The sequence below is a fragment of the Xenopus tropicalis genome, chromosome 5 (assembly GCF_000004195.4).
Source record: "Xenopus tropicalis strain Nigerian chromosome 5, UCB_Xtro_10.0, whole genome shotgun sequence".
NCBI classification, from domain to species: domain Eukaryota; kingdom Metazoa; phylum Chordata; class Amphibia; order Anura; family Pipidae; genus Xenopus; species Xenopus tropicalis.
The window spans coordinates 148,802,980-148,825,602 of record NC_030681.2 but is presented as its reverse complement, the minus strand read 5'-3'; the positions used below and the strand labels follow the sequence as shown (position 1 = coordinate 148,825,602).

Here is a 22,623-nt window from a genome sequence, read left to right as displayed (position 1 = left end):
GTACGAGTGGGAGTGGGTGAAGGAATAGTCACGCATTTAGATTTGTGAGAAATGTCTGTGGTTATTTCTGCATGATAGTGTGTGTGTTAGTGTGTGTGTGTTAGTGTGTGTGTGTTAGTGTGTGTGTGTTAGTGTGTGTGTGTGTGAGAGAGAGAACACACGTGTGTATTTCTGTGGCAGAGAGTGCCGGTGTGTATGTGGCTTAGCCTCTGCTGGTATCTCCAGTGGGTGCGGGTAAGGATCCAGTACCCCTTCTGACACATCAAGTACAGGTACTGTTTTATTATTACAGAGAAAAGGGAATCATTTAACCATGAAATAAACCCAATAGGGCTGTTCTGCCCCAATAAGGGGTAATTATATCTTAGTTGGGATCAAGTACAGGTACTGTTTTATTATTACAGAGAAAAGGGAATCATTTAACCATTAAATAACCCAATAGGGCTGTTCTGCCCCAATAAGGGGTAATTATATCTTAGTTGGGATCAAGTACAGGTACTGTTTTATTATTACAGAGAAAAGGGAATCATTTAACCATGAAATAAACCCAATAGGGCTGTTCTGCCCCAATAAGGGGTAATTATATCTTAGTTGGGATCAAGTACAGGTACTGTTTTATTATTACAGAGAAAAGGGAATCATTTAACCATGAAATAAACCCAATAGGGCTGTTCTGCCCCAATAAGGGGTAATTATATCTTAGTTGGGATCAAGTACAGGTACTGTTTTATTATTACAGAGAAAAGGGAATCATTTAACCATGAAATAAACCCAATAGGGCTGTTCTGCCCCCAATAAGGGGTAATTATATCTTAGTTGGGATCAAGTACAGGTACTGTTTTATTATTACAGAGAAAAAGAAAATCAGTTTTAAAAGTCTGATTTTTTTTATTATGTAAATATAATGTAATTAAATGGAGTCTATGGGAGATAGGCTTTCTGTAATTCGGAGCTTTCTGGATAACAGGTTTCCGGATAAGGGATCCCATACCTGTATATAATTCCTGGCATTTCTCCTTCTGGCCATCCTTTTGTTTAGCACCACTTTCCTTTTCCCTTTCACCTCTCTCCATATACTCTTTCTTGCCCCCTGCATTGATTTTTTCCTTTCTCAGTCACCCATTTAATGTGCCTTTCCCCAAAAACACAAGCCATTTTGGAACTGCAAAAGGGAGGGGTAAGTTAGAGATTGTAATGCCTCAGTCTATTTTACCCTCAATTGCCCCCACTTGCTGTCAGATTATGGAACAAAATAACTTTCTATTCTGAATAGTAAAGTAATAATGGGCCACTTTTAGAGGTTAATCCAGTACTAGAGCGAGGGTTGTTTCTAGATCATCTCTAGAGGATCCCAACAAGAGAAAGGCCTCCTTGTTATGAAAAGGTTATCAGTGTAAGAAACAAACTACATATAAGAACACTGAGTAACAAGTTGTGATATTCCTACTATTTATTTGTTGTGATAGGCGATGTGGCCTATTTATAAATCTTTGACAGAAATGTCCCACTACTTAAGGACTTTGGCTTTAGATTGCACGGAACATTGGGACTGGTAAGACAGAACTGTTAAACATTATTCAAGTCATTGTAGTTTAGCTGGGTCTGTCATTTGTAAACCCAGGACGGAGAACGATGGAAAAGACTTAAGGTGGCCATACACGAGCAGATCCGCTCGCTTGGCGATGTCGCCAAGCGAGCGGATCTTCCCCCGATATCCCCACCTACGGGTGGGCGATATCGGGGACCATTTAGGTAAAAAAAATAATAATCCGATCGTTTGGCCCTGGGGCCAGACGATCGGATTATGTGGGCGGCAATGGGGCAGTCGGATCGGGGACCGCATCAACGAGCCGATGCGGTCCCCGATCCGCCCAGATTTTCTAACCTGGCCGATCGAGATCTGGCCAATTTCAGGCCAGATATCGGTCGGCCAGGCCGCTCTGCTCTCCCCATACACGGGCCGATTAGCTGCCGAATCGGTCCAAGGGACCAATATCGGCAGCTATAGTCGGCCCGTGTATGGCCACCTTTAGGGGAAGGGCGACCAGGTAAGTGTTTCAGATGGGAAAATGACCAAAGTTCCAGCCACTTGTTTTCCATTTAGTTTGTTTATAAACAGCACCGACATAAATGTTTCGCTATGATCAAATTTTGACAGTTTCAACTTCGACTTGTTTTACTCCCTTTCCCAAGTTACAGAAATAAGTCCAACGTTCTCTTTGGCTGAAATATCATCAACATTCATTTTAGACCCGGACAAACCCAATAAGGTCCTACAGGAAGATGAGGAACCCCTGTTCCTTTTCCATAACTACTGCACAATGTATTGACATCCCATTAAAGTAGGACCCGTTATCCAGAATGCTCGGGACCAAGGGTATTCCGGATAAGGGTTCTTTCTGTAATTTGGATCTCCATACCTTAAGTCTGCTAAAAAAATCAATAAAATATTAATTAACCCCAATAGGATTGTTTTGCATCCAATAAGGATTAATTATATCTTAGTTGGGATCAAGTACAGGTACTGTTTTATTATTACAGAGAAAAGGGAATCATTTAACCATGAAATAAACCCAATAGGGCTGTTCTGCCCCCAATAAGGGGTAATTATATCTTAGTTGGGATCAAGTACAGGTACTGTTTTATTATTACAGAGAATAAGGGAATCATTTAACCATTAAATAAACCCAATAGGGCTGTTCTGCCCCCAATAAGGGGTAATTATATCTTAGTTGGGATCAAGTACAGGTACTGTTTTATTATTACAGAGAAAAGGGAATCATTTAACCATTAAATAAACCCAATAGGGTTGTTCTGCCCCCAATAAGGGGTAATTATATCTTAGTTGGGATCAATTACAAGGTACCATTTTATTATTACAGAGAAAAAGGAAATCCCTTTTAAAATTCTGAATTATTATCCATTTATTAAAATGGAGTCTATGGGAGACAGGCTTTCTGTAATTCGGAGCTTTCTGGATAACAGGTTTCCGGATAAGGGGTCCGATACCTGTACATCTAGTTAAGTATTTCTTGGACATATGACTATGAAGATTTTCATTCATCCAGGTCATGGTATATCTACTATAAATAAATCTAAAGCAACTGGACTTGTTAAATAATCACTGAAACCATTTCACTACTCATCCATTCATGCAACTCTAACAAGTAACACCTGTCTCGATGAGTTGCATGATACTTTGGTAATCTTATCATAGTAACCCCACAGCATTCACCGCTCTGTGAGTCTTAGGTGTCACCTCTCTGAAGAGTTACAAAGTGCCATTGTGATTGGATTAGTGGAAGAGTATATATGCTGAGGACTTCCCATACCGGTCAGTGGAACTGAAGAAGCTGCTCGGATGAGTAGCGAAACGTCTTCAATGATAACCAAACAAGTCCAGTTGCTTTAGATTTATTTATAGTAGATATACCATGACCTAGATGAATGAAAATCCTCATAGTCATATGTCCAAGAAATACTTAACTAGATGTACTTTAATGGGATGTCAATACATTGTGCAATAGTAATGGAAAAGGAACAGGGGTTCCTCATCTTCCTGTAGAACGTTATTGGGTTTCTCCAGGTCTAAAATGAATGTTGAAGAAGCTGCTCGGATGAGTAGTGAAACGTCTTCAATGATTACTTAGCAAGTCCAGATGCTTATGTAGGGGTTTGCCAAATATGGGCCCCTAGGATAGACACCCCTGGGACAGGCCACAGGGTGGTGCTAGTTAATAGGATACTGGGATGACTGGGTTACAAATAGTTAACAGGGAGTATCCCTGCAATTCAGGTTATAGCCACAGGGTGGTGTATAGTACTATATAACGGGAAGCAGCCATGTGCTGTTGGACATTTTTGCCCAGGGGCTGCTCCAGTAAAGGTGTATCCCTGGCACAGTTTATAGATAGTAAGTTCTATGATAGTGGTCTCATCCCATTTTTCCCTTATGCTGCGGCTGGATTGGAGCAGTCCAGGGGCAGCAGAAGATGTTTTTGGCTGGGGGGCCAGAGGAGGGATGACATTTTTGGCTACACCCACTTTTTGTGGTCAAAGAGAGCACCCATGAAGCCCACACTGTCCCTCTCCACTCTCCAGCCCGAGTCGCCCGCCCCTCCGCCTCCATCTCTGCGGCAGTCTAACCGCAACTTCCAAAACTGGGGTGCAGGGGAATTATTATTTGAATAATGGTCAAAAAAGTATTCATTTTCTATATGTATTAATGCAAAAAAATAACAAAGAAATATAAAACTTTGACATCGGAAAGCTTGCAAAGTCGTAGAGAAGTCAAGGGGAGCCGTCCTGGGCAAGGTTGTAACGGTTTAGTCAATTCAAGTTTCCACGTATTCCACATATTTTGGGGACAGGCAGAACTGAAACATCCCAACCCCCAACTTTGTATGCCCTTAAACTGCCCCCATTCACAGAGGCTGGGGTTATGGGTAATGACTGGGGTTTATTTCGCCTGCACCCCTACCTATTTCAGATTGTTGCTATGAGTCCAGTTTTATCCCCCCCCCCCCACCCTAGCAACAAACCCTGTTATACAGGAGCAGTATATCTGCATTCTTTTGCCCTGCAGTGCCCTATAGGTAATGTTTATCTAGTCTGTAACACGAACCGCTCCTGTCGGACATTACACCCCCCCATTGCAACTTTTTTTTTAAAAAAAATCCACTGTGGGCGGGGCTAACTCATACATAAAGCAATGGGGGAGGGCAGATCTCTGCTTTTTGCCTGGGATCCTGGGGGAGAATCACCTGCTGTGGAATCTCAGGGAGACGAGAGGAGAATCAGCAGCGTTCTGTCTCTGCGCCACTCACTAATGTAAGGAAAGTGCATTGCAGATTAAATTCTATGGGTTTGTACAGAATATATCAGTCTTGCATTTAGGGATAATGTACCCCCTACTGTAAATGATAAGGATATTAGCAGTCACTGAGGGGTTCTGTGCCCATATAAAGGCACAAGGCTGCAGGCTGAGTTATACAGGGAACTCTGAGTATCACTCATGTATTATAAGGGATAATGTACCCCCTACTGTAAATGATAAGGATATTAGCAGTCACTGAGGGGTTCTGTGCCCATATAAAGGCACAAGGCTGCAGGCTGAGTTATACAGGGAACTCTGAGTATCACTCATGTATTATAAGGGATAATGTACCCCCTACTGTAAATGATAAGGATATTAGCAGTCACTGAGGGGTTCTGTGCCCATATAAAGGCACAAGGCTGCAGGCTGAGTTATACAGGGAACTCTGAGTATCACTCATGTATTATAAGGGATAATGTACCCCCTACTGTAAATGATAAGGATATTAGCAGTCACTGAGGGGTTCTGTGCCCATATAAAGGCACAAGGCTGCAGGGTGAGTTATACAGGGAATGTACTATAAATGATAAGGCCAGTAGTTTGATAGAAGATTTAGAACTCTAAAGTGACATCTAAAATTCAATGTTAGTTAATGCTAGGCATGCCTTATAATGCACACATTAATAAATTTGAAAACATAGAAGGCAGGGCTGGCTGAAGGGCATGTTGACCCTATATATTAGAGGTCCCTATTGCACCAACATTAGTTTGATTTGTAGCACTCACACACGCAGCGAGTAGGCACCTCTTCCAGCAGCTCATAACTCCCTCATTGTGCCGCTGGCACCCCCTCTTAGAGCCATTAAACTGGGACAGACGGCACCACAAAATCCATCCCAGGCTGAATGTTTATTATATATAACTGATCCCTTTTATTGACTAAGTAGATTTTCTGGTTTTGCTCTATGGCTAACACGGTACAACACTCTGCTACTATGTCTATTATTAAAGGGGTAGTTCACCTTTAAATTAACTTATAATATGATGTAGACATCGATTTTCTGAGATTTGCAATTGATCTTTATTTTTTATGTTTTTTTTCAGTTAGCTTTTTGTTCAGTCACTCTCCGTTTGCTATTTTAGCAACGTATTTTTCGCCGTATAAGACGCACTTTTTCTTCCCCAAAACTGGGGGGGGGGGAAAGTTGGTGCATCTTATACGGCAAATACTCACCCCAGTACCGTCATCGCCGGAGGCTCCTTCTCTCTTATGTGGCAGCGTCAGGCCTTTTTATAAGGTTGCGCCCGTGCGTATGATGTCACACGTCAGCGACGAGGCGCAACCTTATAGAAGTGCCTGTTGCAGCGGCATAAGAGAGAAGGAGCCTCTGGCGATGACTTGGTCTGTTGGGGGTACTTTCTTTGGGGGCACTGTGTGTGGGGGCTCCTGTCTATGGGGGTTACTGTGTATGGGGGCAATTGGGGGCACTGTGTATGGGGGAAATTGGGGGCACTGTGTATGGGGGCAATTGGGGCACTGTGTATGGGGGCAATTGGGGCACTGTGTATGGGGTCAATTGGGGCACTGTGTATGGGGGAAATTGGGGCACTGTATGGGGGCACTTTCTATTGGGGCACTGTGTGTGGGGGCTTCTGTCTATGGGGCAATTGGGGCACTGTGTATGGGGGAACTGTTTATGGGGGCAATTGGGGTACTGTGTATTGGGGCACTGTGTGTGGGGGCTACTGTCTATGGGGCAATTGGGGCACTGTGTATGGGGGCACTTTCGTCATATTTGGGGGGATATTACCCCCTCTTGCAGTGCCGATCGGCGCGCACTGACACTGCTGACATTGGCGCGCGCACCTCTAGTCATGCAAAGCACACAGCAGGATGGCAAGTACTTGATAATTAGTATATTATATACTTCAGAATCTTTTTTTTCTAGATTTTTCTCCATTAAAACTGGGTGCGTCTTATATTCCGGAGCGTCTTATACAGCGAAAAATACGGTATCTGGTTGCTAGGGTCTTATTTACCCTAGCAACCAGGCAGTGGTTTAAACGAGAGATATGAATATGAATAGGAGAGGGGCTGCATAAAAAAGATAAAAAGTAACAATAATAATAATAAAATTGTAGCCTCGCAGACCAATAGTTTATGGCTGCCGGGGTCATCGTTTGGAAAGAGGCAGAAAAGAAGGCAAATAATGAAAAAAAAACTCTAATAAAATAAATAATGAAGACCAATCGCAAAGTCGCTAGGAATAGGGCATTCTATAACATACTAAGTTAACAGAAAGGTGAACCAACCCTTTACGTAAGCGTATAATAAACAACAGCAAAGGCAGACTGAGCCACTACGCGGAAAGATCAAGGGGGGAGGTAGTGCAACTACAATTCACTTAGGCTGTGTGCAAATAAAATGAAATTAAGGGACACCAGAAGGTTCATGCTATAACTCAAACTCAACTGGTTTTATTGGCCAAGACTAGCGATGGGAGGAAGTATTTGCCAGACATGGATTTGTGGTGAATTTCTGCGTTTGGCAGATTGTTTCGCGAAACAGGCTTCAAAATTCGCCTTGTAAAAATTCGCCGTGCACCCAAAACATTTTGCTCGTGTAAAAACATTGTCCGTGTAACAAAAACGTCGCCCCCGTCAAAAATAAAAAAAACTGACTCGCACGGCAATTTTTTTTTTTTGACGCACAAAGTTTTCGCTGCTTCACGAATCCATTTGCAAAGCGGTTAAAATATCGGTAAAATGTTGTGCGTCAAAAACATTTTTTTTTCTTATTGACGCAGGCGACAATTTTTGGCAAAGCGAAACGGGACAGATTCGCTCATCACTAATAGTGAGGCACCAAATCCAGGAGTTGGTTAGATGTTCGGCCAGGATTCGGCCGACCAAGTAGAAGTGAATAGTGATGTAGTGACTCTCACTGTATGGGGGCACTTTCGCCGAAAAGTGCGAATATTCGCGAACTTTGCGAACCGCATAGACTTCAATGGGAAGGCGAACTTTAAAACCTAGAAAAGCCATTTCTGGCCAGAAAACTGATTTTAAAGTTGTTTAAAGGGTGCCACGACCTGGACAGTGACATGCAGGAGGGGGATCAAGGGCAAAAACTTCTCTGAAAAATTACAAGGAGTATTGGGTTAGGCTGATGCCACACGTGGCGTTTTTCCGCTGCGTATTTTCTAATTCTCTTGGCGGCTGAAAAACGCCCGATATCATCATCCATAGAAATAACTTGAAAACACGCGAAGCAAACCACACAATGCGGAAATGCGCTAGAAAACGCCTTAGCACGGATTTTTCAAGCGTAGGCCGAAATACGCCAGTTTTTGCAAAGCAAGCTATTCCTATGTATACGCAAAGGCAGCTGCCAGACCTAGCGGAAATACGCTGCGTTTTTTGCTATTTCGCACTATTAGCCCCATGGAAACGGGATTTGCTTACACCAGTACTAGGCTGAAAAACGGCATGTGTGGCTTGTGCGGCGTTTTTAGGCCGAGAAAAAACGCAGCGGAAAAACGCCACGTGTGGCGAAGGCGAACCCAATATTGCGAACATCGCTAAAAGTTCGCGAACTTGCGAACACCCGATGTTCGCGCGAATTAGTTCGCCGGTGAACAGTTCGCTACATCTGTAGAAGTGAATGACGGATGTCCCTTCCCTTTCCTGGAGGATCCCTCTTGGGTTCAAAACGTCAGAGGTTTTTCGGATTTTTGGTGCTGGTTTTTGTGCAAAAATTTGGAAAAGCCGTATCGGGACTTTTTCCCGCAAGTGGTTTTTTTCAGTTCGGGAATTTTTGATAAATGTCAGACATCCATGGAAACGAGTTTATTCGAATTTTTTTTAAATCAAAACAATAAAGCAAAATGTATTTTTAGTTGTTGATGTTTTGCTCATGTGAAAAGAAGTTGTATATCGGGGTACACTGCCCCTTTAAGACCCCTTTGTGGATTTCCTCCACTGTAAAAGAGGGTGTGGCTTAGTAACGCTCCCCTTCATAACATTCTCGTCGTTCTTGCTTTGCCGTTGCAGATTTAGCCGCGACCATGTTCCTCGGGGACCCGGTTACGATTCTTTTGGCGGTCGTGCTGTGTCTTATTGTGGCAAATACACTTTATAGGGGCAAAAAGGATGGTGTCGGGAATCTCCTACCTGGACCAAAGCCGTTACCCATCATTGGGAATATTCACATTCTGAATCTGAAGAAACCGTATTTAACATATTTAAAGGTAAAGGTAATATTTCATCAGTTTTTTAAGGGGATGTAAACCCTGCTGCACTGCACGGCTTAACCAGCACTGACACAGTGCTGGGAATCAGCATTCTCATTGGTCACTTCTCTTGCACTTATAATGAGATTTTTGGTCAGTAGAATTCTCATTGGTGAATTTTTTTGCATCTATAATTATGTTTTTCAGCAACTTCTATAGCAAAACTAGGGGGCGCAGTGGGGCAGGGTTATGATTGGGGAACCCCTTTACAACCACTTTAATCTGTTTTATATATAAGTGGAATCTGCTGTCTTAATGCACAGAAATTAGTACAGTTATGGGACCCGTTATCCAGAATGCTAGGGACCTGGGGTTTTTCGGATAAGGAGTCTTCCTTCTACCTTAAAAAATGATTTAAACAATTAATAATTAAATAATTAAACCCAGTTTAAGTACAGGTACTGTTTTATTATTACAGAGAAAAGGGAATCATTTAACCATTAATTAAACCCAATAGGGCTGTTCTGCCCCAATAAGGGGTAATTATATCTTAGTTGGGATCAAGTACAGGTACTGTTTTATTATTACAGAGAAAAGGGAATCATTTAACCATTAAATAAACCCAATAGGGCTGTTCTGCCCCCAATAAGGGGTAATTATATCTTAGTTGGGATCAAGTACAGGTACTGTTTTATTATTACAGAGAAAAGGGAATCATTTAACCATTAAATAAACCCAATAGGGCTGTTCTGCCCCCAATAAGGGGTAATTATTTCTTAGTTGGGATCAAGTACAGGTACTGTTTTATTATTACAGAGAAAAGGGAATCATTTAACCATTAAATAAACCCAATAGGGCTGTTCTGCCCCCAATAAGGGGTAATTATATCTTAGTTGGGATCAAGTACAGGTACTGTTTTATTATTACAGAGAAAAGGGAATCATTTAACCATTAAATAAACCCAATAGGGCTGTTCTGCCCCCAATAAGGGGTAATTATATCTTAGTTGGGATCAAGTACAGGTACTGTTTTATTATTACAGAGAAAAGGGAATCATTTAACCATTAAATAAACCCAATAGGGCTGTTCTGCCCCAATAAGGGGTAATTATATCTTAGTTGGGATCAAGTACAGGTACTGTTTTATTATTACAGAGAAAAGGGAATCATTTTTAAAAATGTGACTTATTTGATTAAAATGGAGTCTATGGGAGAAGGCCTTTCCGTAATTCAGAACTTTCTGGATAATGGGTTTCTGGATAAGGGGTCTGATACCTGTATTTACCAATTAACCAGGTGGAGTGAATGGCTTTTTGGTTGCCATTGGTTACTGCTCTAGAGTAAAATGTGTGCGGTTACCCACAACAATCAATGTTTTCTAGCTTTTAGCAGTCTTTCCTGATTGGTTAGTTTTGGAAAATACATTCAGGGACAATTTAGCCTTCACTGCCAACCTGAGATGGCCTACCCTATGCCACCCCTACTTACCCCACCCCTTGCTTACATTTTTTATGGGCAGAGTATATTGAGGCAAGTCTTCATCACTAATACAGAGGCAGTTGCGCTAGAAGACCCAAAATTCAAAGTTAAAAACTGGAGGTTCAATACTGAGGGGCCCAAAAGTTTTTTTGAGAAAAGTTCAAATAAATCTTTGAATGAAATGTTCCACTGCATTAGGACTTTGGCCCGACTTTGGCTTTTGATTGCACGTAGCATTGGCACTGACGGGACAGAACTGTTATACATTAATCATGTTATTTATAGTTTAGCCTAGTTTAGTCTGTGGATTTAGGAAAGAGGGAAATGTTTAGACTAGGGGAAGGGTGACCAGGTTATTGTCTAAACTGGAAAAATAGCCCAGGTTCAAAACTGCCAGCGCTGACATAAACGTTTCACTCTGATCTGATGTTTCAGCTTTAACCATGTTTTTGTTTTAAACCCATCAGTTAATAGAGCTTCTCCAGCAGAATCCTGCATTGTAATCTGTTTTTCCCATGGGGCTAGCCATATTCTTCATTTCCCAGGGTGCCACAGCCATGTGACCTGTTCTCTGATAAACTTCACTCACACTTTACTGCTGCGCTGCAAGTGATATTGGTGTATAGGCGCCATCTCCGTGCATTGTGCCTGAGTCTGAGCTTTCAGCCAGCGCTACACATTAGAACTGCTTTCAGCTAACCTATTGTTTCTCCTACTCCCATGTAACTGGAGGAGTCCCAAGCCGGACTTGGATTTCTTACTATTGAGTGCTATTCTCATACCTACTGGGAGCTGCTATCTTGCTCCCTTACCATTGTTCTGCTGATCGGCTGCTGGGGGTGAGGGGGGGGATATCACTCCAACTTGCAGCACAGCAGTAAAGTGTGCCTGAGTCTGAGCTTTCAGAAGGAGCCAGCGCTACACATTAGAACTGCTTTCAGCTAACCTATTGTTTCTCCTACTCCCATGTAACTGGAGGAGTCCCAAGCCGGACTTGGATTTCTTACTATTGAGTGCTATTCTGATACCTACTGGGAGCTGCTATCTTGCTCCCTTCCCATTGTTCTGCTGATCGGCTGCTCGGGGTGAGGGGATATCACTCCAACTTGCAGCGCAGCAGTAAAGTGTGCCTGAGTCTGAGCTTTCAGAAGGAGCCAGCATTACACATTAGAACTGCTTTCAGCTAACCTATTGTTTCTCCTACTCCCATGTAACTGGAGGAGTCCCAAGCCGGACTTGGATTTCTTACTATTGAGTGCTATTCTGATACCTACTGGGAGCTGCTATCTTGCACCCTTCCCATTGTTCTGCTGATCGGCTGCTGGGAGGGGGGGGGAGATATCAAAAAAAATATTCAGCAATCCAATGTTTTGTATTTATTTTGTGCGTTTGTTAAAATTGTATTTTCCAGTTGTGGAAGAAATACGGCTCCATATTCAGAGTACAAATAGGAAGCCAGAAGATGGTGGTGCTGTGCGGATATGAAACAGTGAAAGACGCTCTTATAAACCATGGGGAGGAATTTTCGGAGAGGCCAAGACTCCCTATTTTTCAAGTTATAGCCAATGGATACGGTAACTCGGCTGCTAAAGTTATCTTTTCCTTTCTTAGAAACTTGTTAAACTTTGTTAGTGTTACTCCGAGTAGTGATGAGCGAATCTGCCCCATTTCGCTTCACCGAAAAATTAGCAAAACTTCAGAAAAATTTGCGAAACATGAATTTTCAGCAACTGTAACTTTTTGATTTAGCGCAGCTAAATTTTGCCCCATTTCGCAATGAAATTTGCTGATGACGAAATGTGCTGCGAATCCATGCCTGGTGAAGAAAATTTGCTCATCACTAGCTCCGAGGCTTTAGAAGCCATTTTCTTACTGTACCACACAGAAGAATCAGTTGGTCCATCCAATGTTCTTGCATCTATGCCATGTATATTTCAATTCACATTATTATTTTGGTAATTTCATTACAATTTGCCCAGTTCACATCTGCAGGAAAGCAATTCCATACTGTATATCTGTGACCATTTCTTGAAAAGGTGTCAAGAAGATAAACTGTGAAGCTTAATCCTCCATGCTAGTGGTCGTCAAACTATTTCATGTCAAGCCCCACTTGAAGGTCCAGCCTATTAGCTCACTATATGAGCACTCCATACTCCCATAAATAGGAATTGATTAACATTTAGGTATCTTTTTTTGTTGGGTTTAAGCTGTCAAGTACCACTGAGTCCTATGCAGGATAGATATTGATAGTAACATTGTGTTAGTGTCAAGGCCCGACGGCCCTTACCAGGGCTGAAGTATGGAACAGGGAGGAAGCTGAATTCAGAAAGTCTGAATCCAAGGGCTTAAGCAAGATCAAATTTGTATTCAGGCAAAAGGTCAAGGCAGGCAGCAATGGACATAGTAAGAGTCAAAGCAGAAAGTTGGGAACCAAGAGAACCAGCCAAAATAGTAATTTAGACACATCCTGGAACTCACAGAGTAAGACCTATATTGGGTCATTAAACCCGGGTCTTTGGTATCTATTTATTTAGAATTTTCACCCAATGGCATAACGTAATGACGCCAAGCAGTGTGGCCATGGACACCACTATCTTTACATTCTTCTCTCATGGTGAAGTGTCACAATAAACTGAATCAATGAATAGTTTAAAGCAAGACGTCCACTTAATTGCCCTTTTACTCTTGTGAATCACAACCCATGCATTCTTCAACTACTGCCAAGTCATACATTTTGCCCCCCCCCCCCATATCGGCAGGATAGATTAGACCCGATGTTATTGTGGGTACAGAACCTGCCACTGCAGTGTAATGAGAGAACCATTTCTGTTTATTAATGGACAGGCGTTGCATTTTCTCATGGTGAGAACTGGAAAGTGATGAGAAGATTCACCCTTACCGCATTACGAGACTTCGGGATGGGGAGGAGAACCATAGAAGACAGAATTAATGAAGAATGTGATTTCCTGGTAGAGGCATTTAAATCTTACAAAGGTCGGTCTGGTTGGTAGTGTGTGTTCGTTTGCTACAGTAGTGACTGGCAAATACATTGCTGCTTTGTGTTGGAAACAAAAGAAAATGAAGACTTATAGACCTCTGCCTCAGCTCAACTCTAAACTGACTTGTGGAGGTCCCAGTATGGCCATAGTTAATGAGCAGTTTCAATACATCTTGGTAGAACTGGTCAACTTTTTGGGGCCCTAAATTGCTGTGGGGCCCAGTAATACCTAGTTAGGAACAAGGAGAGGGCTGGTTTTATTGATGTTTGGAGCATTTGTAGCTTTGCCATAATTGTTCTTAGTACAGGAGAATCTCTATATTGGCCTGTATCTATGGTATCTCTCTCTCTAAAGCTATAAGCAAACTCAGGTTCTGTTCCAGCAGAATTTTGCTTGGTACAGGGAACTATCTATTCTAGTAGGTGTACTGCATTTCTCTGTACAGGCTATGGGAAGAATTATAATTAATAGAGATAAATTAGCTATACTTCTTTAGTTTTATGGTATCTCTCTTTGCAGACTATAAGCAATAAGCAAAATTGTGCTCAATAATCCTTATGCTGGCAAAGTGTATAGACATTGTAGAGTCCCTGTTATGGAGTGTTCTAATTAAGACCTATGCAGCTGACCACACCCCTAGTGATGTCAGGTTATGACCTCCTTGGTCTGTTTGGCCATTGCATACTGACTTCTTTCTAGGGGATTGATTATAACACTATAGAACGATTATGATAAGTAACAAGAATGGATTTTGTTGACCATTACTTCATAGACAGACCAAAACTATGATATGCTAGGTGAGAGTGAAACAATAATTGTAATTTTTTCATTTAAAGAATATTTGTTTTGTACCATTTTAGGAAAGCCTTTCGAGAACTTAATGATATTAAATGCGGCTGTGGCCAATATCATTGTATCTATAGTCTTTGGTCATCGATTTGATTATCAGAACCCAACGTTTCTGAGACTAATGCGTTTAATCAATGAGAATGCGAGGCTTTTAGGGAGTCCTACTGCCATGGTAAGCTGTTTTATCTTTCATGAGCTTTCTGTCACTGGAATTTTCTAAATAACATGCAACTCCAGAAATCCCCCTATAACTGTTATACTCTAGAACTATACTCTAGTTCTAAGCTGAGCCACCCAAAATTCCACTTAGGTGATCTCTTGACCACTGTCTCCTGTCTACCAGGTAATGTCTATCCTCCTTTATAGAATGGAGGCTAAAGAGAGAGAGAAAATGGCAGCTCAGATTTTAATCCAAGGGGTACCCAATGCCAGTGTCGGACTGGCCCACCAGGATACCAGGAAAACTCCCGGTGGGCCCAGGGGTCAGTGGGCCCTCCTGTCCCTAACCATTTGGCCTGTTTCATGGCCATTCCTTATTTCTGAATGGGAACAAAGAGGAAAAATAGATGGAAGGCTAGATGCTAGCATGTAATTAAAAATAATAAGAGAATAAAGATGCTGAGTGAGCAAAGGAGGAAAAATAGTTTGGAGAGTGGGCCCATAGTCTATGGTTTTCTGGTGGGTCCCTGGGGTTCCAGTCCGACACTGCCCAATACTCAACATGGCCTATCGTGATCTACCACCTCTCTGTTTATAACTATTCCATACATCTTTAAATTATTGCTATCTGACATCTCCCTGAGTATAAGTTTAACTATTTTATTGTATTTATAAAATATCACATCTCGTGTCTGATATTTCTATCCCCAATTATTATTATTATTATTTATATAGCGCCGTCAATTCACGCAGAACGTTACAGAATAAAGGGGTACAAAAGACAAAACAGTTAACAAGTACATATAGACAATTGAAAAAAATGGTTTACAGTTACATTTGGATAAAGATTATAGAGGGAGGGGACTGTTTGCAAGAGCTTACATTCTAAAAGGGAGGGAGGTTGAGGCATAAGGTCAGGGTAACTAGCATGGTGTTAGAGTTCATGTAGGTGTGTGAAGTGCAGAGTGAGAGGTGAAAACCAGTAGTTAGTGAGTGTTTGAGGGAAGATTAGGGGAGCTCAATGGGTAATCGCGTTTATGAGGGTTTAGGTTATAGGCTTGAGTGAAAAGGTGAGTTTTAAGAGAGCGTTTAAAGGCTTGGAGAGTCTGGCAGTGCCTAATGGGACGGGGAAGAGCGTTCCAGAGGATGGGTGCAGTGTGTGAGAAGTCCTGGATGCGAGAGTGAGAGGAGGAGAGAAGGAGGTTGTGTGTAGAGCGAAGGTTACATCTGGGGGTACTTGGGGATTAGGGTGGTTATATAGAGCGGAGCGGCACCAGTGAGTGCTTTGAAGGCAAGTACAAGAATCTTAAACTGAATCCTGTACGTGACAGGTAGCCAGTGCAGGGACTGGCAGAGAGGGGCGGCACTCGTGGAGCGGGAGGAGAGGTGTATGAGACTGGCAGCACTGTTCATGATGGAGTGGGGTCAGTTTAGACAGGGGAAGCCCACAGAGCAGTGAGTTGCAGTAGTCTAAACGAGATATGACGAGGGCGTGGATGAGAATTTTGGCTCATGAGTGAGGAAAGATTGAATGCGAGTGATGTTTTTGAGGTGAAACCGACAAAATTTAGAGAGTGTGTGAATGAGGGGAATGAAAGAGAAAGTCACATGTGACTCCTAGAGAGCGAACTTGTGGAGCTGGGGTCATATTAATGTTTTCCAAGCAGACAGTGGTGTCAGGCAGGGACACAGAGTTGGAAGGTGGGAAGATGGCCAGCTCAGTTTTGTCCATGTTGATTTTTAGGTAACAAGAAGACATGAATGTTGAAATTGCAGTTAGACAGTCAGAGACACAAGCTATGAGTGAGGGCAGGTCTGGCGAAGAGAGGAACATTTGGGTATCGTCTGCATATAAATAATAGTGAAATCCAAAAGAGCTGATTAGCTGATCCCCTATATGTAACTAATTAAGTGAAACACATTTATTTATGATTATGTGGAGGCACCTGGATGAATTCTGCCTTGCCATGAATGTCCAATAAAAATGGACTGAATTGCTCTACTTCTATTTATACTATTTATTTACATATTTTTATCATATACTTTCTACAAGTTGTACAACGTGTTCCCATCTGTAATGCGATGGCTGCCGGGAAGTCATAAAACTCTTCGCAAAAATGTAGACGAGATAAAAATCTTCATTAGAGAGACCTTCACAAAACAAAGGGATAAACTGGACGTCAATGACCAGAGGAATCTGATTGATGCCTTTCTTGTCAAGCAACAAGTAGGTATTACTGGTATGTGGGGGTGCCAAATAAGGGCTATAATTGGCTATTTGGTAGCCCCTATGTGGACGGACAGCCTACAGGAGGCTCTGTTTGCCTCCAAGCCAGGAATTCAAAAATAAGCCTCTGCTTTGAGGCCACTGGGTGAACCATCCAAGGGGTTGGTGAGCAATATGCCAAGTAACAAGTTGGGGATCACTGGCATAAAGCAAGGCAACTCCATACTTAACCCCTCCCCTAAACAAGGATCCAGCATGCCTTGTGTCCTCTGGAACTTCTTCTGCATATCATGAATGTCCATATAATGCATACAAACCATCAAAAACTTACATGATAGCAGATTAATGAGTGGAGTAGGGAAGGAACATGTGTGAGGTGAAGCTGGGAAAGGATCCTGGAGGCAATGGTTTATGGCTTTATGTTTTATTGCTTGATATTTATTGATAGTACCTTGAGTTTGGAAGTAGCAGGTGTTCGGCAATGAAAAACAAGTGGACATAAAGGCATTGATTTTATAAAACATAAACAAGGGTTCTATAAATACAAATGAATGGAAGTAACAACATAATTCCTGTCCCAAAGAGAAACATCAATGTCTCTATTTCTGGAGTCTTTCAATGAAATATTGTACTTGCCTGTATTGCAGGAGAAGAATGGAAACGGGCCGTACTTTCATGATGAGAATCTAACTACACTTGTAAATAATCTGTTTTCTGCTGGAATGGAAACCACTTCTAGCACTCTCCGCTGGGGCCTTCTCTTAATGATGAAATATCCAGAAATTCAAAGTAAAAATTTTTTTATTTAATATCACATTTCATTTTTGTGACCATTTAACATTGTTCTTGAACTAACAAATGTATTTGTAGCTGTAATATTGGTGTGTAGGCGCCATCTCAGTGCATTGTGCCTGAGTCTGAGCTTTCAGCCAGCGCTACACATTAGAACTGCTTTCAGCTAACCTATTGTTTCTCCTACTCCCATGTAACTGGAGGAGTCCCAAGCCGGACTTGGATTTCTTACTATTGAGTACTATTCTGATACCTACTGGGAGCTGCTATCTTGCTCCCTTCCCATTGTTCTGCTGATCGGCTACTGGCGGTGAGGGGGGGGGGGATATCACGCCAACTTGCAGCACAGCAGTAAAGTGTGAGTGAAGTTTATCAGAGCACAGGTCACATGGCTGTGGCACCCTGGGAAATGAAGAATATGGCTAGCCCCATGTTAATAAAATTCATTAACTATATAAATACCCCTTGAATTTCCATAATGATTCCTATCAATCACCTATAATAAATATGCTACATTACAGAGAATGTGCAGAATGAAATAGAAAAAGTGATTGGACAGAGCCGGCCACAAATTGAGCATCGTAAATCCATGCCCTACACCGACGCCGTTATCCACGAAATCCAGAGATTTGGTAACATTATTCCGATGAATCTTCCCCATGCGACTGCTCAGGATGTGACGTTTAGGGGCTATTTTCTTCCAAAAGTGAGCATAAAATAAAATAGTTTGATGTATAAATGGCAGACAGGCTTGCTATAACCAGCTATAAGAAAACCGTGAAGACGGGGAGGTAAATTAAGGAGCCTTACATAGTATCATGAAGAGGCAGAAAACTAAATACTGTATGAAGCATTCACTGAATGTGCAGTGTGGCAATGTGTCAGCAATTGTCCCTTATGGCAATATGGTGGGAGGTCCATTTTGACTGCCACGGTTCAGCTCACATGCACTTTGTATGTCTAAGCTATAGCCACCAGAACTGGCAACCCAGAATCCTCAGGTACTACAACCACCGGCATAAGAACCACAAAGTCTCTGAGCCTCCTTAATACCATAAAACTTAGTGGGCAGATGCCCTGGTTGACCTGAAGTTGCCTGAGCCACTCCATCAACCGACAAAGAGAAAGAGAAGGACAAACATCTAGACATAAAGGATAAAATAGCTTCTTCTGTAGGAGAGCAGACCCACATAGAGGAGAATAGAGGTGGTAGTCAACAGAGATAACACTAACCCTTCAAGAAGGTGGAATTCCCACTTCATTGCTTCTACCATGACCCCAAGTCAACAAAGTGTTATACAGAATTCCCAATATCCATTCCCAAAATGTCCCCAGTCCTTTGGTTGAATCTGTATATAAATTGGGCGGTATTAATAATATTTCTGCAAAGTCTTTAGGCATTTCTGACTTACAAAGAGGTTTGTACTCCATTCTACTGTTTTATTTCCATTACTTGCACACTATTCTATCACATTTCCAATCATTATAGGGAACCTACGTGATCCCATTGCTGACGTCGGTCCTGTATGACCAAAGTCACTTTGAAAAACCAAATGAGTTTTACCCTCAGCATTTTCTCGACTCTGAAGGCAACTTTGTCAAAAATGAAGCATTTCTGCCCTTTTCAGCAGGTATGGCACCTACCCTATACTCTCAACATTGTCTTCTATTGCAACAATATATCCACATAAATTGTACCGACACAGATACCAATGTACAGATAATGTGATAGTATCAGGACCAAGGAGAGTCGTTAGAAGAATATGTAGGAGAAGGACCTCTCCTACACCTCCCACTAAGACGACAGCCGCTGAAGGTTGGACAGGACTGGGCTTAGTGGAGGAGTGGCAGGAGTGCCGAACCGGAGCGTCAGAACCAAATCAGAAATGCAGGAGAGTAGTCGGGCAGGCGGAGAGTCAGTACAGGCAGCGAGGGTTCAAAGTCAGAGTCAGGCCAGGTCAAAATCAGAATCTTGGCTGTAGAAATAAGGCTTGGTGTTTTCCAATAGAAAAAGATCACTTAGCAGTGATCCTAGGCCTCTGGCGTCTCTTAATATGCTCTGCGCATGCAGGTCGGATGCACATTCCCGAGCACGCACCTACGTTCGCGTCAACACGGCGCGCGCGCATACTTGCCGGTGCTGTGACAGGCGCGTCCGTGAGCAGAAGAGAGCGCCGCACGCCTGCAGCACCCCACGGCGCAGGTTCGGGACCTGGCGGCCAGCAACGGAGGGCAGCCCCAGGTACCCTACAGATAGTGATGTAATAACATGAGCAAAGTTTCAGTCCAGGATCTGCAATCCAAATACTACAATCTGGTGATCCATTCCTGTGGGTTACTTAGTAGTGAGTTGCCAAAAGCACATCTATTGACCACATTAAATACGTTAAAATGCTAGGATCAAGATGAATGAGATTGGAAATACACTAAAAACATCAGTCTAACTGGGGCATAAAGCATTGAAGACACAAGGGCTCATTAACTTCCACAGACACAGTGGGCAAAGTGCTTATGATATTCAACAGTCATGTTTTTCTTCTTCCAGTCTAAATGCATTGATAATGATGCCTGTTGACTTATTCCATTAAAAATTGCCATGTTTTTCTTCTTGCCAGGAAAAAGAAGCTGTGCCGGAGAGAATTTGGCTAATATGGAACTCTTCCTGTTCTTCACAAGCCTCCTGCAGAACTTCACCTTCCAGGCGCCTCCTGGGGAGGAACTAGATCTCACCCCTGGCACTGGGTTAAGCGCTCCGCCTTTGCCCCATAATATTTGTGCTTTGCCTCGAACATAGATTGTGCTTGTTGTGCAAGGGCAAGGTAGAACTACCAATGGTGCAAAAATATTGATAAAAGCTAGATCATATTCTAATGCTTTGATATAAATAAAAGAAACAGGGATACATCTGAGTAGCAATTTCACCGGTGCTATTCTCCCTCCCAGATCTGTTGTGTTCAGCCACATTAGGTCCCTCTGGTCCCACTAGGGGAACTTTGAGAGGTGACAGGGCTAAACTTGAGGCCATTTACAATGATATTAGGGTAGAATGTCCTTTCTTGGATACACCTGAAAGCCCATCTTGAATTAGGGTGAGATCTGGGCTGAAAACATATTTGATGCCCTAGATCAGTTAGCACTAACCAGTGGCTCGGGGGCAACACATTGCTCACCAACCCCTTGGGTGCTGCCCAGTGGCCTTGGGGTTGAGTTTTGGGGACATAAAGACCATGTGTACTGCTAAACAGAGCCTCTAGTAGTCTGCCTGTCTACACTGGGCTACTAATTAACCAATCTGAGTTCTTATTGGTCACCTACTAGGAAAGTTTTTGTGCTTGTGTTGCTCCCCAGCTTTTTTTCGTTGAAATGTTGCTCACAGGTAAAAAAAAAGCTTAGAACATTTATGCCCTAGAACATTTATGGCCAATGTATCACTTATATAAACTGTCAAGGATTTATTTTAACGGAAAGTCGAACCTCTGCAAAATAAAACTTTTTTTTAAATACAAATATAACATTTTTTACAAATGATCCAGAATGTTTATGCAGATGAATGAAGCTGTATTTGTTATTACATTTTAGCCTTATTGATTTTAAGGGATCACTGGGCCATTTATAAATGATTACTGAGTATATTATTTACTTTTTTTGCTTTGTTTTCTGCAGTTAGAGATGGAACTGATATTATGGATGAATCTGGTGCCGAGGCTGCGGTCTCATTCAGGCTGTGGCCATATCCACCCCGTGCACATAATATCTGCTCCAACTCAAATTTACATTGAGAGCAAGTTCAATATTTCAGTCTCTGTACATAACTACATGTATAATTGTACATATGCTTTACTGAAGGAACATGTTGATTCAAAATTGGTGGTCAAATCAGATTAAAATAAATGTTGGACAAAATATGGAGCTTTCTGTATAGTGCAAAATGGATTCTACTGATGATTTATGGAGCTGATGGGTTGGACTGACCAGCCAAAGTACTAAAACATCTCCCAATGGGCCCCAGTGTAGTATAATTCCCATCAGCTGTTTTTTCACCTTGGACTTATATAAACCCTTTAGTATTTAGTATTATCTGCATTGTTGTGGATATCAGATTTACCTGTGGGCCCTGGGGGATCCAGGCTGACACTATCTCTACAACCGCAAAAAATCCTCTGCACTCACCCATTATCAATATGTAGAGATAGGATCTGTTGACACTATCTCTACAGTGGAGCATGATGGGATTGATATGATAGTGGTGCCTCTCTTTACCAGGAACAGGAATTTAAGCCAATGTTCAGAAAATGGCCCAAAGAAAAACATTGGTAGATACTGGAGAGAACTAGGTGTGGCTGGCACTACTGCTTTGCAGCACTGGGGTCCTAAGTTCATTTTCAACCTGGACACTATCTACCAGCTGTAGGTCTGCTTTGTATCTAGCTATTTCACTAGGAAGTACTATACCCCCAAACAGTGTAGGTATCAATATCACATAAACAGCTCATATGTAAAACCCTGCTTCATCTAAATAAACCATTTTCATATAAATATACTTGTTTAGCAGTATGTGCCATTGGGTAATCCTAAATAGGAAACTGCCATTTTATGTTCTAAGGGCTGCCCCCTGGGATCATAGGAGTCACAGTGCACACAAACAAGCCAAGGCACACATACATGCTAGGCCCCATCAGCCAATGAATGGACAGAGTTCTGCCTTTTGCTCCCACACTACTTCCTGTTACAGTTAGAGCTGCATCACTTCCTGTCAGCTGATCTCTGAGGGAGCACACAGCCCATCACTAAATGGCGGCTCAAGGGAAAGGATGTAAAAGGGCAATATTTACTGATATATATATTCCAGTTTGGTAAGATTCTTTAATGATAAAGAGAAAAGCTTTATTATTGGTGTTTGACACCTGTGTCTGTACATTTCACAGTGAATATAAAGACCGCCTGACAGCAAAACAAGAAAGGCAAATGGAACTGTGTGTTATATGTAAACTCCCTTGAACTCCCCGTGCCGGAGTGCATTAGGGGACCGATTTACGAAAATTTGTTTTTTTCTGGCCTTGAAAGTCAAATA

The 22,623-nt window shown here is 42.1% G+C and overlaps 1 protein-coding gene across 2 annotated transcripts; it reads left to right on the top strand.

Moving 5' to 3' along the window:
• Nucleotides 1-4,735: 4,735 nt before the first annotated feature.
• Nucleotides 4,736-21,457, top strand: LOC100494900 (cytochrome P450 2K1-like). 2 transcript variants are annotated; one of them, XM_031903033.1, is made up of 10 exons: nucleotides 4,741-4,830; nucleotides 8,870-9,066; nucleotides 11,938-12,100; nucleotides 13,371-13,520; nucleotides 14,386-14,546; nucleotides 16,587-16,760; nucleotides 17,408-17,549; nucleotides 18,074-18,258; nucleotides 19,042-19,183; nucleotides 20,168-21,457. In XM_031903033.1, the coding sequence occupies exons 2-10, from the start codon at nucleotides 8,884-8,886 to the stop codon at nucleotides 20,344-20,346; spliced, it is 1,479 nt and encodes a 492-aa protein (XP_031758893.1). In that variant the 5' UTR covers nucleotides 4,741-4,830; nucleotides 8,870-8,883; the 3' UTR covers nucleotides 20,347-21,457. The 2 variants fall into 2 exon arrangements, with proteins under 2 accessions (XP_031758894.1, XP_031758893.1); XM_031903034.1 differs by lacking the exon at nucleotides 8,870-9,066 and having other exon boundaries at nucleotides 4,736-4,830.
• The last annotated feature ends 1,166 nt before the right edge of the window (nucleotides 21,458-22,623 follow it).

Coding starts and splice junctions, on each gene's coding strand:
- LOC100494900 (XM_031903033.1), top strand. CDS start 8,884: ATGTTCCTCGGGGACCCGGTTACGATTCTTTTGGCGGTCGTGCTGTGT. Junction 12,101..13,370: donor AGTTATAGCCAATGGATACG/GTAACTCGGCTG, acceptor ATTAATGGACAG/GCGTTGCATTTTCTCATGGT. Junction 18,259..19,041: donor GGGGCTATTTTCTTCCAAAA/GTGAGCATAAAA, acceptor CAATCATTATAG/GGAACCTACGTGATCCCATT.